The following is a 14,760-nucleotide window of genomic DNA, read 5'->3' as shown; positions in this document are numbered from 1 at the left end:
AACCTGTGTCAAAAATCTCGGAAAGAGCAAATTCTGCGGTCGTCCCTATTTACGCGTCCTTTCCGTTTGAGAGTTCGCGATGGTGGGTCATACCCATCTGCTCCTCGAGTTGTTGAGTGTGTTGCTGATGGTTTAATCTAATAATGCTGTTCCATTCTAATATTTTGTTGCGGAATGTACAGTGGTGAATTCAAGTCGTCTGGAGGCATGTGGTGTCTCAGTGAAATTCCGAAAATGGGATACTCCCTGGGTGCCCTTGCTTGCATGGCGAAGCATAGGTCCACATTCCTTCGTTTGTACGTGGGGCTGTGCCGGTGCACAACAAAGTCTGGATGTGAGGATGGCTACGTTGAGTGCGGTTTACCGTGATTGGGCAGTACAAGGTGTTGATAAGCTAGTGTTCATTCTGAGGATGCCAGACGAGGGCCCCAATAGCCTGCATTAGGTGCTGGGAAAATTGTGCCTTTTGTCTTAGTATACATGATCTTTAATGTCCTTTGATGTTTTGCTGTGCTTGATGATTATAAGGTGCTTTGCAAGCAGGTGATCAGTGAAGTAATGTTTCATTGCACTTGGTTTTGTGATTATTTACAATATGTCCTGCCTTAAACACGACGAATGGTGTACAGTTATTTTTTCTAATGTTAGGTAGGAAAGTACACCCAGGCTGAGCTTATTTTTGTGACTGCCCTTTAGGTTAAAGATAAATGTGAGCAAGTGTTTTGCCTTCAGGCAGGACTGCTAAATGTGCTTGGCTAATATTCTCCACTTATTAGTAGTAACAACAAATTTTGCACCTACATGCCAAATTTGAATGCTTTCAGTGAAGTGCATGGCCACAGCCAATTTCAGCCCATGGAGCCAATATTCCAGGGAAGTATGATTTGAAAATAATTTCAGGCGAAAAGGCATAACAATTTAATGGCTAATAATGCATTTTGCACATAAAGGTAAAAGTACTCAGTAATTTTAGCATGGGCTACTTTTTTGCTACTTTATTTGCATAGATGTGACCAGCCTGGTTTTCACATGACTTATAGCATATGAGCACAAGTCTGCAGAGGACATTGAGTATTGGTTTCTTGGGGCCTTTAAGTCCTAGTTGATTGATTGAACAACGATGGATTTATTTGGGGCTGCATTGATTTTGGGGTAAAAAGATTGGAGCAGGCTACAATTTTGACATTGATAGGTTTAGAAATAGTCAAGATTGAACCATGCATTATTTAAGTAGAATTTAAGCCATACCTCAATGAAGTTTTCATCAGCAAATCCATTCTAGTTTGCACTGATTCAGTGTGCTGTATTTTGTTAAAAATTTGCATGATGTTACATTCTTATTTTACTTGTGATATAGTAGTAAAGCAGCATTAAAATCCTATAGGATGTGTAATTGGTATGTTTACCTGTTCTTTTCATGTATACAGTTAATTGCACCAACAACTGCCAGACTCCTGGGACTTATTTGGATGGGACTTGCTAAGCTAGAGTGTAATGGCTTCATAAAGCATGGAGGTCCATGGTTTCTGCTCAGACTGAGTTCTGCTGGCCATTCTGTGCAGATTTACAGTGCCACTGCCCATCTATTTTGATGAGTTAAAGTTTGCATTGTGTTGCTGAGTGCCAGATATTCTTGTGTTTTCATTTCTACCTTTTACAACCATGTCGTCTTGTGTAATTAAAGTGTGCTTGACATGCTGTGTTGAACATATGTGGCATGGGAGCAACAATTTCAGTGTGCATGCATTGTTAATGTCATATATAGATAACATCAGGCACAGGTACCAAACCAATTTATTAAATGTCTGGCATCCAGCTCAGTTTAGCTTGGCTCCAGTGCTCACAGATGATGTTCAGTGCACTGATGTTGCATAGGTGGCTGGCTCAGTGGATGGAATGTTTGCAGATCAGAACTGAAAGGGTGTGTGAAACTCTTTCCCAACACTGCCTTGATGTGAATGACTTAAAAGTTACAGCAGTTTGCAGATGAAACTGAAGTATGCTCTTAATGACACAATGAGGCTTGTTCTCCAGGGCCTGGCTGAAAAGTGGGGTGTCAGGCCTGCATGGTATCACTGGACCTTCTGTTTATACATAGCTTCCAACCAGATCTGTGAGAAGTATGCACTTAAAATCTGCATTGCTCTGGAAATACAGGCGTATTGTATTTTCCAAGTACAGATGTGTTCAGATCAGCACATTTTATTGAAAACCTACCACTCACAACCTACAGGTATTTGCCCTAGTGAAGCCAGGCTGGGTTGGTGGCATTTCTTAACAGGAGCAGATGCAATGTCATCCTGGACTCCCTACCACTGGTATGTGTCATGATCATCTGGAGCATTATTATGGTCACCTGATTCTGGGCCAACTTTATGTTTTCCAGCATGACCTGTGTGGGTGTGGGTGTGGTTGCCACAGCTTCTGTGTGTTTGTTCCAGTCACACAGAAAGTTTGAGGCACCGCGACATGGCTCTATGGGGTTCTACCCCAAGAAGCGTGCACGCCGCCATCGCGGCCGCGTCAAGACCTTCCCCAAGAACGACGCCTCCAAGCCATGCCATCTGACGGCGTTCATCGGCTACAAGGCGGGCATGACGCACATTGTGCGTGAGGCCGACCGCCCTGGCTCTAGTGAGTCCACCGGCCGCGGTCCTGGTGGCTGCTGGTTGGGGCAGGATGGGTGGCTGCAGCCATAATAGCTGGTGTTTGGGGTGGGTGGGCAACTGCAGCCATAGTGGCTGCTGATGAGGGCAGGGTGGGCAATTGCAGCCCTGGCAGCTGCCAGTCCAGGCAGGGCTGGGAGCAGGATGCAAGGCAGGTCAGTGCAACTCAGGCTTGTTTTCAGCTGAATTCAGGGTGGCGTGGGGAGAGTTGTCCTGTTTGGTTTTAGGGCTGATGTCTTGGTTGCAGAGCTCAGGAGAAAGAAGTGGGAGTGAATTTAGTGAATATTTTAGGCTTCTAGATGTTGGCTACTCTACTGTGTGTTCAATCAAACATGTAAAATGCATATAAAATAGCAAGGAATAGAAGTAGTCAGTTTGGCAGGTCATCTTGCAAAGGTATTACAGGCTCAAATGATGTTTTGGGGATTTGTTTGCTGTGCTTAGATGCAGCAATGGGCCATTTTGCCAATGCTGGTGTTGGGGGGGGGGGGGGGGGGGGGGGGGAGGGGGAACAAGTCCTGTTGACATGTGTTTGCATGTAAAGGAAGTAAGGCTGGGTAAGTCAGCTGTTGGTTTGTGCTGCATTTCCCATATGGCTGGCAGATGGTTGAACAGCTTTTCATACCAGAGGAACAGGTGATTCAGAACTTGCAGCACTACCATGGAGATGATTCTGTGCACCTGTCATGGGCTCCCTGGTGTGTGGTGGGCTGCCCTGATGCGAGGAGAGGTGTCGACCCGGGTGGGGGGTCGGTTCGCGCGGCGTTCTACCCATTCCCGGTGGGATCGTCTCCTGTCCCTCCGAGATCAGAGAACGGCCAACAGAGAGCGCCGCACGATAGCTGCCGAGCGGCCGCCACAGTGGTCCCGGCGGCGAGCTTGCTGGCGACAGCGGTCTCGCGGCGGGCCTAGTGGACGCCCTGGGTGCGATTTTTTGGTGTTCTGCCTACCCCTCAACATTCTACTGAGGTTACTTACTTTGCGGCATGTGGTGTTGCGAAGTCCGTTCCATTGGCGGTCGCGCACCGTCTGTGTTGGGGGGAGCGGGAGGTAATTATCAGCTGGTAAGTGATGGACCTGTTGATTGGGAAGTCCTAGGGAAGTTATCAATGAGAAAGCTACTGGTGTTTCCCATCTGCCGGATCATTCTGATTGTTGTCGAAGATGAGTTCTGAATGCTGCCCCACTACCACTGAGGCCACATGCGCTGTTGCCTAACTGGCCTGGCATCCTGCAGAGCTGAACAAGAAGGAGGTGGTGGAGCCAGTGACCATCATAGAGACTCCTCCCATGGTGATCGTGGGCGTCGTGGGCTACGTGGAGACGCCCAAGGGCCTGCGCGCCTTCAAGACCATATTCGCGGAGCACCTGAGCGAGGAGTGCAAGCGTCGCTTCTACAAGAATTGGTGAGCGCCGCCCCGCCCACGCCGGGCCTGGTCAGAGTCGGGTGTGTACGAGGCAAGCCTGTAGCAGCCAGCACTCCAATGTCAAGCACTCTTCATTGCTGATAGTTTGGCTTCCTTAAACCTAGATGCTGTGGACTCAGGTATTAACATCATGACCTGCATTTATATGTTGTGGCTTTATGGTGCATGAACCGTGTGCATCACATACCTGTAGTTGTGCACATCATATGACCTTGATTCGGTTGTCTTTCATGTTGCACGCTTCATGCTATGTCTGTGATGCGGTGCGCGGCGGCCGCCGGTGGCCGGCGCCGCCGAACGGTGCACGTTGACGCTGACCCCAGCCCGGCCCGGTCCCTCAGTCTCCGCTCGCCGCTCGCGGCGATGAGGCGTCCTGCCCGTCCCCGCCTGCTCTGCCGCCTGCGGCACCAGGCCTGCCCCTCACCGCCCACTGCTCTGCAGGTGCTCCTCCAAGAAGAAGGCCTTCACCAAGGCCTCGAAGAAGTGGGCTGATGAGGCCGGTAAGAAGGAGATCAAGCGCGACTTCGAGAAGATGAAGCGCTACTGCTCGGTCATCCGCGTCATCGCTCACACGCAGGTACGGCCGGGCAGGCTCACTGGGCTTTCTGCGCAGGCGGCGGCCCAAGCTCCGGCGCTGGACTGCGGGGGCACTGCTCGCTGCTGCCATGATGATACCACTCTTGATCAAACGGTTAGAAAACATCGGACCCTCGTGACGATCCTAGGGCGGACTGAGACCGTGGCGGCGCGGCTGCCGACGAGTGCGCGTGTCCCGCTCTGACCTAGCTTACTGCCCGCAGATGAAGCTGCTCCGCCTCCGCCAGAAGAAGGCCCACATCATGGAGATTCAGGTGAGAGAGCCAGCGGCGGTGCAGGATCGGCGGTCCGTTGTTGATCTGGGTCGGCGGTCGGTCCCCGCGGCATTCTACCCATTCCCGGTGGGATCGTCTCCTGTCCCTCCGAGATCAGAGAACAGCCAACAGAGAGCGCCGCACGATAGCCGCCGAGCGGCCGCCTCAGTGGCCCCGGCGGCGAGCTTGCTGGCGACATCCCCGTCCTGTTGAGTACGCTGACCGGCGTCCGAGGGTGCCCTGTCGGCGGGCCGGTCGCTCGTATCGTGTCGCCTGACGCCGCTGGGCCTGGCGCGGTGAAGCCAGGTGAGCGGCGGCAGGGCCGAGTGGGGCCCCGCCGTCGGTGGTCTCGTGCTCACTGGCGCGCTGGCCGCCCTCCGGCGGTGCCTGTGTCGGGGGAGGGGCGCAGGGCTAGGCTTGGCCCTGGGCTAGCCTGACCTGCTTGTCACCAGTTCTGACTCACCCACCTCTTCCCCTCCCTCCCGCAGGTGAACGGCGGCACGGTGTCGCAGCAGGTGGACTGGGCGCGCGAGAAGCTGGAGTCGAACGTGCCCGTCGGCAACGTGTTCGCCCAGGACGAGATGGTCGACATCATTGGCGTCACCAAGGGACGCGGCTTCAAGGGTACGGTGTCGCCGTCCAACCGCTTTTTCCGCTAGGGATGATCGCCCGTGTGCTTATCACGCTGCATCACTGGTGCGGCGCAAGCGTTTCAAGACCAGATGTGGATGTTGCAATTACCAAGTTCTCCAAACGTGATGGATTCCCGATGGTTTCGGCTGAAAATGAGACTGTTGATTCGCCGACAATGCTGCCTTCCTTCTGACGCCGGCCTGCGTCTGCACGGTCGCCTGGGCCCCGCCTGTCCCACTGACGCTTCATATTCCGCCCGCCAGGTGTCACCAGCCGTTGGCACACTAAGAAGCTGCCGCGCAAGACGCACAAGGGTCTGCGCAAGGTGGCCTGTATTGGCGCGTGGCATCCGAGTCGCGTGCGCTTCACGGTGGCGCGCGCCGGCCAGAAGGGCTACCACCACCGCACGGAGATCAACAAGAAGATCTATCGCATGGGCGCTGGCATCCACACCAAGGACGGCGTGGTGAGTCACAGCTGCTGGCAGGCTCGGCGGGAGCGGGCGAGGCGGGGTCCCGGTAGGCGCGTTGGATCGTCCCTCGCTGCGCCCAAGTGTGCAACTCACTTCTCAGCGCCCAGCATCCCTGTGAATGATGAAACTTTGAGCTAACAATGACCCAGATGATTGTCAATGATAGGCCTGACGCTTGACGCGCGCCGATTGGGGTGTGGAGCGCGTGGGTCGGCGGTGACGCCCTGTCCGGCGCGCGCACAGGTGGTCAAGAACAACGCCAGCACCGACTACGATCTGACGGACAAGAGCATCACGCCGCTGGGAGGCTTCGTGCGCTACGGCGAGGTCAACAACGACTTCATTATGATCAAGGGCTGCTGCATCGGCCCCAAGAAGCGCGTGCTCACGCTGCGCAAGGTGAGGCACCTGAGTGGGGAGTGTGAGATGAGAGCAACTTGTGCTGCTGTTAAAAAGCTCTCTGCATCAAGTGCTGGTCTGTGTTGAGGTCTGCCATGTGCCCAGCAGCAATGCTGCTATTGGCACGGTCGAAAGCGAATCGTTACATGTCGAGACCAGATCGTGTTTCCATTGTCAGTGGCTAGTGCAGCATTCCAGGCAGTGTTCATTGCGCCGCATGGACCATCGCGCCCATTGATGGGCCAGTGAACGGTTACAAAATGACCAATCGTCGACGCGGTCTAAGCCTTAATGATAGCACTTGGTTAATGGAAGCTCAGCTGTTCATTTCCACATTTCCACCCCGCCCGTGTCGTGACGTTAAAGTAGCGCTCATGCAAAGCGTGTCGGTGCGGCGGTGTGCCGGCGGCGGCTCCCGTTGTTGGCTGCGTCCACTGACAGCGCCCCGTCTCCCCTGCCGCCAGTCGCTGCTGGTGCACACGAGCCGCGTGGCCACCGAGAAGATCGAGCTGAAGTGGATCGACACGTCGTCCAAGTTCGGCCACGGCCGCTTCCAGACGGCCGCCGAGAAGGCCGCCTTCCTCGGCCCGCTCAAGAAGGACATCCTCAAGCGGAAGGAGGCGCAGGCTGGCAAGGCCTAGCATGGCACGCTGGTGAGGATTACGCTCTGCATGGGAGAAGGGGGTGGGGTGGGCAACAGTGATGTCAGTTACGGAGGTGGTGGGGGGCGGGGAGGGAGATGGGTGTCGGAAGCCGCATTCGTTCCTTCAAAGCACTTTGTTGGCGTTCAGAGTGTCCTTTCAGTCTGCGTGGTTATTTATTATATGTGGATATATCTGACCATTCCTTTACTGGGGGAGTGGTAAGTAACATTGCTTATTCCATGCAGGTGTAACACCCACTGATACTTGTGAGTAGCATTTTTGCTTCTCAGTGCAGGACCTGTGATACACGTGTTGTAAGAGCGGCGAAACGGGCCGGTCGGCTGGCCCCCGCCATTTCTCCGGGAGCGTGACCCTGACGCGCGCTCTGTCGGCAGGTGGCGCCCGCCAGCGGACTGTGACCGGACGACGGTGGTCTTCGCTATCGGCCTCATATGACTGCTGTGGCAATACACGTGCGGAACACACCGCGGCGTGTTGGGGGAGGACAATGGACGGAGGGGCGGGGAGCGACCAGAAGGCCGTCAGCTGTTCACAACACGAGAGCGACGCTTCGTGGGAAGTGAGCAGCGTAGCGGCGCAACGGCAGGCAGTCGAGAGATGACGCTGGCGGGACGCTGGACGGCGCTGTCCGAAAATCAGGGACCAGGTCCACCGGATAGGACACGGCGGGGGTCGGAAGGCGTGGGCGCAGCACGCTCCTGGCGTGACTGCCAGGCGCTGAGCAACGGCAGGGCTGTGGTAAACACGGGCACGGACAAACTGAATGCTGGATGACATCATTGGCACCAGCGGGGTAAATGTACTAGCAGGGATGAGGCATCTGTGGACGCTATGTGACCGTGAGGTCGAAGCGCCCGAAAGCCCCAGTTACGACAGCTCTGGGCGTGGTAGACGGGGATGCTGGGCCTGAAAGGAACTATGACTTCGGCAGTCGATGCTGGTTGCCACGTTAGCGCTAGTCTTCGGCCGATGCCGCTGTCTGGTGTTATGGCCACCCCATTAGCTATCCCGACTTGGGACGGAGCCTCGGCCGAACGTCGGGATCCGGTGTCCGCAATCCCCTGCTAAGGTGTGGTTCGAAACCAGGCAGTGTATTGGTTGTCATTCCAAGGGACCGAGGGTGATAACGTAACCCATCTCGCGCCCTGAAGGAACAAGGGGAACGCGGGCGCCGCAGTGAGCTGGCTGTCGTCACGCAACGGAAATGCGAGGTGGAGAGAAATTGAAGCGCGGGGGCTGCTAGTACGCGGTGGAGGACTGACTGACAGCCAGCGAGCATCCCGCGAGGAGCCTGAGTGGCGAGGGTGCCATGAGGAAGCGGAGATGCCGGGGCACGGTCCGGGGTCGCCTGCCACAAGATCCGCCTCGCACACCGGGATGACTGAAGGAGAGTATTCAGCAGGTGGGAGCGTCAGAGGCGTGGCGACAGGCGGGTCCCTGTCCGGGGCGTGACGACAGGCGGGTCCCTGTCCGGTGCGTGGCGGCAGGCGGGGCTTCGTCCGAGGCGTAGCGACAGGCGGGTCCCTCTCCGAGGCGTGGCGGCAGGCGGGGCTTCGTCCGAGGCGTAGAACAGTGCTGAAACGAGCGCGCATGCGCACGTCACTGAATTACTGCGCAATGATTTATGGGTAGCTGGATGCGTGTATGTGGGATGCTCAGCTTGACACACTCCAATGGATGCTGCTTGTGGAGGAATTGCACGCAGGGGAGGAGCGTCATAATTTCTGTATTTTTGGCGCACAATGTGGGGAGGGGGCTGCCACATTTCCCGTGCATCCCATAAAACATGCACGGCGATACTTAAATGTCTGTAGAATAATCCAGTGGGGACGCCAGGAGGGGGGGGGGGGGCAGGGTCCCTCGGAAGCAGCGATGGATGCCCCGATTTGGGGGGAGGGGGGGGGGGCAAAGCACTGGCTAAGGTCAGAGTGCCCTGTGCTAGCAATGGCTCACAGCCGACCAAAGGAGGTGTTTATGAGGCCTGAAGAGGGGCCCGGGCGGCCCAGCGGAGCCGACGATAAATGGCTCGGATGAAGGGCATAAGGGCCCGAAGGATTGGCTGTAAGTCACATAAAGAATTGCGGGTCATATGGTGGTGAACTAAAATCTTGGAAGTCCTCTGCACCGTTTGAGGGTGCCAGGAGACAATGCTGCCCCGGTCGGCTGGAGACCACGACCACCGAGCAGTTGACTCCCTCGGTTCACTCCCTGTCAGTCTGAACCTTGGAGGCCCATTTACCAAGCTGGAGCAAGGCCGGGGAGCCACGACTTGCACTGGATTGGGTCCCGGAAACAATGGTTGCGGCTCGTCTGTCGGTTATGGGCCCACAGTGTCTACGAGGGGTCATGTGTCGGCTAGTGTCACCGAGTCGGTCACGGGATTTGAGCAGGTTGAAAGACGTACCGAGGAGCGCCTCGGTACCAAAGATCAAGGGCCCGATCGGAAAGCTGAAAGGCCCAAAAAGCTGGCTGTAGGTCACATTGACCCCCGCCCGTAGGGCCTTGCTCTTAAATGTCAGAGGGTCTCTTATACTGATCGGAGACCCCTGATACAGAGCGTTCCTATATTTCGGCCGGAGATCAATAACACGCAACAGTCGGCTTCGTGTCGGTCTGAGCTCTTGCAGTCCTATTTTCCAAGCAGGGTCAATGCGGGGTCCGCGCTTTGCAATGGTCGTGCCCCTGCAACAACACGGAGCTCCTGTACCAGTCAAGGACCCAGTGCCTGGCAGGGCGTTGTGCGTCAACAAGGGGCCTTGAGTCCATTAGGGGATCATTTGCTCAACGTGGACAGAAATGGGACCACGAATGGCAGAGGACTTGTTGCGTTCGTTGGGCCCTCTGACAATGAAAGGAAGCATTTTAACTAATGATGAGTGTTCACATTGAGGCAGTGGAGGGGTCCTGTGCTAGTCAGGGCCCCCGTTACCTAGCGGCGGGCCCTTCAACCCAATTCCAGCATGGGTCCGCTCAGCCGAGCTGTAGTCTGAGCGCAAATGATTAAGCTACCTGTAGTGATCGGGGATGTTGATGCATTAATGAGGATTCCTGCGCCGATCCGGGGCCAACGGCGAGGGTCAGAAGACCTCCCTCGTCAGAAAGGGACAAATATGATGTGACGTACCCGTCTAGGGGCTTCCGGACAGGCCAGGGGGTCCCGTCCTGTGTCTCCAGAATCGCGGCCGGAAGACACCCGCAGTTAAACGGAATGGTCCCTCAAGGTCTTGACCGGGAACAGTATTGTAGCCCCTAGTGTTCTGCTCAAGATGCGCCCTTGCCCGAAAAGAAATCAGGGCTCTCAATAGCGTTGGATAGAGTGGGTCGACGTTGTTGACGACAACCCGGCGGCGTTGGCCTCTGAAAGTAGCACCACGCGCCACCCGCGAGAACGACTGTCGTGAAATAATCGTTCCGAATGTTCTTTCAGAGCTAAATTGTAACGTTTAAAAGTAAAATTGGACGCATTCTCTTTTGCAGCGATGAGGATGTCCTCTGCACACATGGACAGGTACAGAAACACGAAACATAGAGATTCTACATTTACCCTTCCAGTTCCACCACCAGCTTCCAGCCAGCACCACTTCGCGGTGCTGCAAATGCCAATCCGTTCCTAACATCATTCTAAAAATTTCACCGGTGAAATATAGGTCCGGACTGCCTCCTAGATGTACGATTTGACGCCCTAAAGCGTTGCAAGGTACGTCTTTTGGATTCGTACTTAATTTCACTTACCCGTCGGCCGCAGCTTAGTGTTAGCCACAAGGCGGTCGCCGCGTAGCCTAAGGGGACTGCAACGCCTATCGTCGGGTTTTTTTTTGCCAAGATTTGCGAGCGCGCGTGTTCAGAACTACGTGCATAATTTGTGTCGCGAATCGATTCTTGCTGAATTTTGAACAGTTCCAGACAAACATGGCTTGGTACAGTTAATACAAATTGTTGCCTATTTCAACACACAATCTGCATTCGCGGAGTCCCTATATCCCTATAGAGCCTAGCAAAAAAATCTGACGAATCTTCTACGAGTTCCATCGGCTTCGAAAGAGTCCAACGGACCATTTTAAAGTGGGAGGCACCGACGGTTTGCTTTAAGTGATTGTTAAACTCATAATTTCTCCAGCTAATTGACTCTAAAGTTCATTAGGAATTTTTTCTCCCCGTGGCCGCTGGCTTCTATTCCAGTTATAGAATGAAAAATGAAAAATACCGTTGGAAAGCACGTCCTCCTTAACAAGTGAGATATATCCGGCAGTATTTTTGGGGAAGGGGACTTTTCACGATCAGGGTCACCTTTGTCAACCCTGTGCTCCCCTCTCGTCAAGGCTCTGGCCGCACGCCTGCAAGCAGGGGGTCCTGTGTTGGCAAGGGACCCGAGTCGGCCAGGGCCAGTGTTCGAGGAGGCCTGGAGGGGGTCCAAAGGGCCTCTTAGCACCGACGATCATGTGTTCGACTGGAAGAGTGGAGGACCCGAAGGTCTGGCTGAAAGTCACGTCAAGAATTCCAGCCCGTAGGGCTGTAGCATGAAATGTCAGTCTGAGGGCATCTTGCAACGATTGAGAACCCCTGGCGCAACACAGGCCTCTATTCCGACCGGAGACTGCCAACAACGAACAGTTGGCTGCGTGTACGTCTGAGGCTTGGGACCCGTCTCCCAAGCGGGCACGGGGTCGGAACTTGCAATGCGCATTGGTCGGGGTCCCCGAAACTAGCAGGAACTCCTGTGTCGGTCAGGGGCTCGCGGTGCCTAACAGGGGACCCTGTGTCGACCACATGCCCCGGTCGGCGAGGGGCCGTGTCCGATAGAACCCAAAATGGGTCCATAGAGAGTCCTGAAAGGCCCTCGGGACAAAACTTCCATAGCCCTGAAGCAACGAGGGGTCCCTGTCCTGATTAGAACCCACAGAGCACAACAGAGGGTCCCGTGTCGGCAATGGGAGCCGATACCACCAGGCGAACATATGCTGAACAGGGATAGGGCAGAACACCGACTGCAAGAGGGCCTCTTGCGTTGGTCGGGCCCCTGGCAATGAAATGAGATATGAGAGCTTATGGTGGGTGTCCACAACGAGACAATAAGAGGACCCTTTGTCAGTCAGAGCCCCCAGTACCAAACAGGGTCCTGGTGACCCTCTACTCCACTTCAGTAAACCCGAGTTGGATTACCCTGTGCCAATGATTGGGCCACAGCGATGGTAATGGATCTTGTTGCGTCAGTGAGGGCTCCTGTGTCGTTCTCTGCCAACTGCACGTGTCAAAGGTACTCCTACGTCATAGAGGGGACCAATGCATGATGTATCTCACTAAGGGCCCCCGAATCGACCAGGAAACCCCGCCACCGTGTCACCAGAATGACAGTTCAAAGGCACCCGCGCTAGGACGGAATGGTCTTCAGCACTTGACCGGAAACGATTATGTGCCCATTGGTGTTCTTCCCACAGGGCCACTTGCCCGAAGAAGGTAAGGTTTGTCACAAGTGTTCAATAAAGAGGATGGAAATGGTCAAAAATGAGAGGGTCAACCTAAGCTTGATTTCATTTGCAGAACGCCCCTCCTTTTGCAAAATCGACTTGCAAAACATAGAATGTAACAGCTTTTTGAGCCTGCGCGCTTGCGGTCTTAGGAGCAAAAACAGCTATGGTCGGCGGTCGCAGCTTCCGTAAAACTGAGCAGTGTTGGTCACTGCAACTAACAACAGGTGGCGGGCGCCGGCCGCGCAGGGACGACCGCCGTGGAAGGATGCTTCCGAAAGTTTTCGACATCGATTCGCACCGTTCAAAGACAAGACTGGGACGAATAATTCACCTTTGTAATTTTGAGGTTTGCTGAACAGACAGTAACAGCAACACGACAATAGAGACTCTACCTCTACTCTTGCAGTTTTACCACGATATTCCAGTAACAGTTCGCAGTGCTGCAGATGCTATTGCGTTCATATTATCATTTTAAAAAATGCACAAATGCAATGCGCACCCGGACTGCCTTAAAACATGCGGTTTGAGTGAGGCGTCCAAAGGTATTCTTGAGCTATGTCGTCATTTTTGTCCGCCCGTTGGCCAGTGCCTAACTCAGCCGCAAGGCCGACTTCACGTGATCCACGGAGACTGCAGCGCTGGACGTATTTTTAAAAATTTCCTGGCCAAAAGTTGAGCTCTTCCAGCGTAACATGAACTGGCTATGTTAATACAAATTGGTGACTATATTCTTATCTACAATCTAGGTTTACGAGCCTTCAATATCTCTGTAGAACCAATGCAAAGTTCTAGCAAAGCCTCTGTGTTTTTTTTTCTGTTTAGAGATATTCCACTGAACTACGAGAAAATTCATGGCGTCGGTGGTTTATTCCATGCGGCCATTAAACGCCCGTGTCCTTCAACATCATGACTTCAGGATGGAAACATAATTGTGTCTCATTGTGGCTTCTGGCTTATCTTCCAGTTAAAGAAGATTAAAAATAAAATTAAACAAAAAATAGGGGGGGGGTGGGGCTTTCACCATTAGAGTGTCCTTTGTCAACCCTGTGCCCACCTCCCCCGTCACCAAGGCCCTGGCTGTGCCGCTGGAGGAACCGTTTGGCAGCTTACTTGGCGACCCATCGTCCAATAACGCAGCGCCGTCCGTGCTGTTAGCCGAGCAGGCCGAACACGCTGCCGAGGAGGGTTTTCTTGTTCTCGCTGCTTTGCGCCGGTCTCGCTAGCGGGGGCGCAGGTCGTCTCCCAGCGCGCCTGGAAGCCGTAGCCTTTCTCGCCGCCGTCCCAGTGCATGCGTGCATACAGGAGGCTGCCGTTCGTGGGGCCGTAGTCCGGCGGCGTGTCTCCTCCGCAGTAGGAGACAGGCTGGCGGCCGGAGCCGCGGAGGGTGTCGCTGCAAGAGACGACGGCTTTCAGCGGCATCGTGTTTCATGTGATTCAGATTCGCAAACGTTGTGAAGTTTTTCACATCTTCACACGGCGTGCCGGCCAGGCCGAAGTTGCTTGACGACGCCTTGGCGTGAGACGAATGGCATGATGAGTACTTTCCGAGATGCCGCCAGAACTTGGGCGAACGTTGCCAGGCGCTCATTGGAACTCAAAACCGAGCTATGGGTCTTATCGTGCGTCACGTTCGCTTATCACATTTATTTTGGATGGTGCTTGGGTGGTGACAAAACTATACTATCACAAAACCCTCTCAGCTAGCGCCTGAGAAGACTCAAGCTGCCTCGTGTATGAATGTCTTCTGCCAGCATGCGTGTTAGCATCTCTACTGAACAGCAGATACCTAGGATGGTTCTGGTTTATTGAACGGCGCATGTGTGTGAGCACTAGAGGGGTGGAAGATATGGCCTCCTCCGTTTTTCACATAATGCAATTTTGTCCCTTACAATTTTGCCCGTAGAATGTGCGTTTTTATGTATTTCCATTTTAAAATGCCTTTTAATGTCAGGGTGTCCCTGCCAGACTCTATTTTAACACCCGCAAATCTGACCCTCCCCAAATCCCAGAGGCGTGTTTACACCCATTTGTGGTGGGTGTGGTCACAGTGCATCACTTCAGGTTGTCCTCTCCACACTAAGACCAGGACTTCTTGTGGCTGACGGCGGATTCCCACACAAATGGGAGAGGCTCTTTATCTTGACCGAAGGGAAGAGAAGAAGCCCAAAGAGGAGACCCA

At 54.2% G+C, this 14,760-nt stretch overlaps 1 protein-coding gene across 1 annotated transcript; it reads left to right on the top strand.

The window, feature by feature from the left end:
* LOC119104469 (60S ribosomal protein L3) lies at positions 1-7,577 on the top strand. Its single transcript, XM_037228184.1, has 10 exons — positions 1-82; positions 2,442-2,634; positions 3,904-4,072; positions 4,535-4,670; positions 4,894-4,944; positions 5,433-5,568; positions 5,841-6,043; positions 6,293-6,448; positions 6,913-7,101; positions 7,488-7,577. Exons 1-9 carry the CDS (start codon positions 80-82, stop codon positions 7,087-7,089), a joined length of 1,224 nt encoding a protein of 407 aa, XP_037084079.1. The 5' UTR covers positions 1-79; the 3' UTR covers positions 7,090-7,101; positions 7,488-7,577.
* Positions 7,578-14,760: the final 7,183 nt, after the last annotated feature.

Source organism: Pollicipes pollicipes, unplaced genomic scaffold (genome assembly GCF_011947565.3).
Source record: "Pollicipes pollicipes isolate AB1234 unplaced genomic scaffold, Ppol_2.1 Scaffold_6052;HRSCAF=7182_pilon_pilon_pilon, whole genome shotgun sequence".
NCBI classification, from domain to species: Eukaryota; Metazoa; Arthropoda; class Thecostraca; order Pollicipedomorpha; family Pollicipedidae; genus Pollicipes; species Pollicipes pollicipes.
Note: the sequence above shows the minus strand (reverse complement) of the source record. Positions and strands in the feature narration are given on the sequence as shown.

Coding starts and splice junctions, on each gene's coding strand:
- LOC119104469 (XM_037228184.1), top strand. Junction 4,671..4,893: donor GCGTCATCGCTCACACGCAG/GTACGGCCGGGC, acceptor TACTGCCCGCAG/ATGAAGCTGCTCCGCCTCCG. Junction 6,449..6,912: donor GCGTGCTCACGCTGCGCAAG/GTGAGGCACCTG, acceptor CCCTGCCGCCAG/TCGCTGCTGGTGCACACGAG.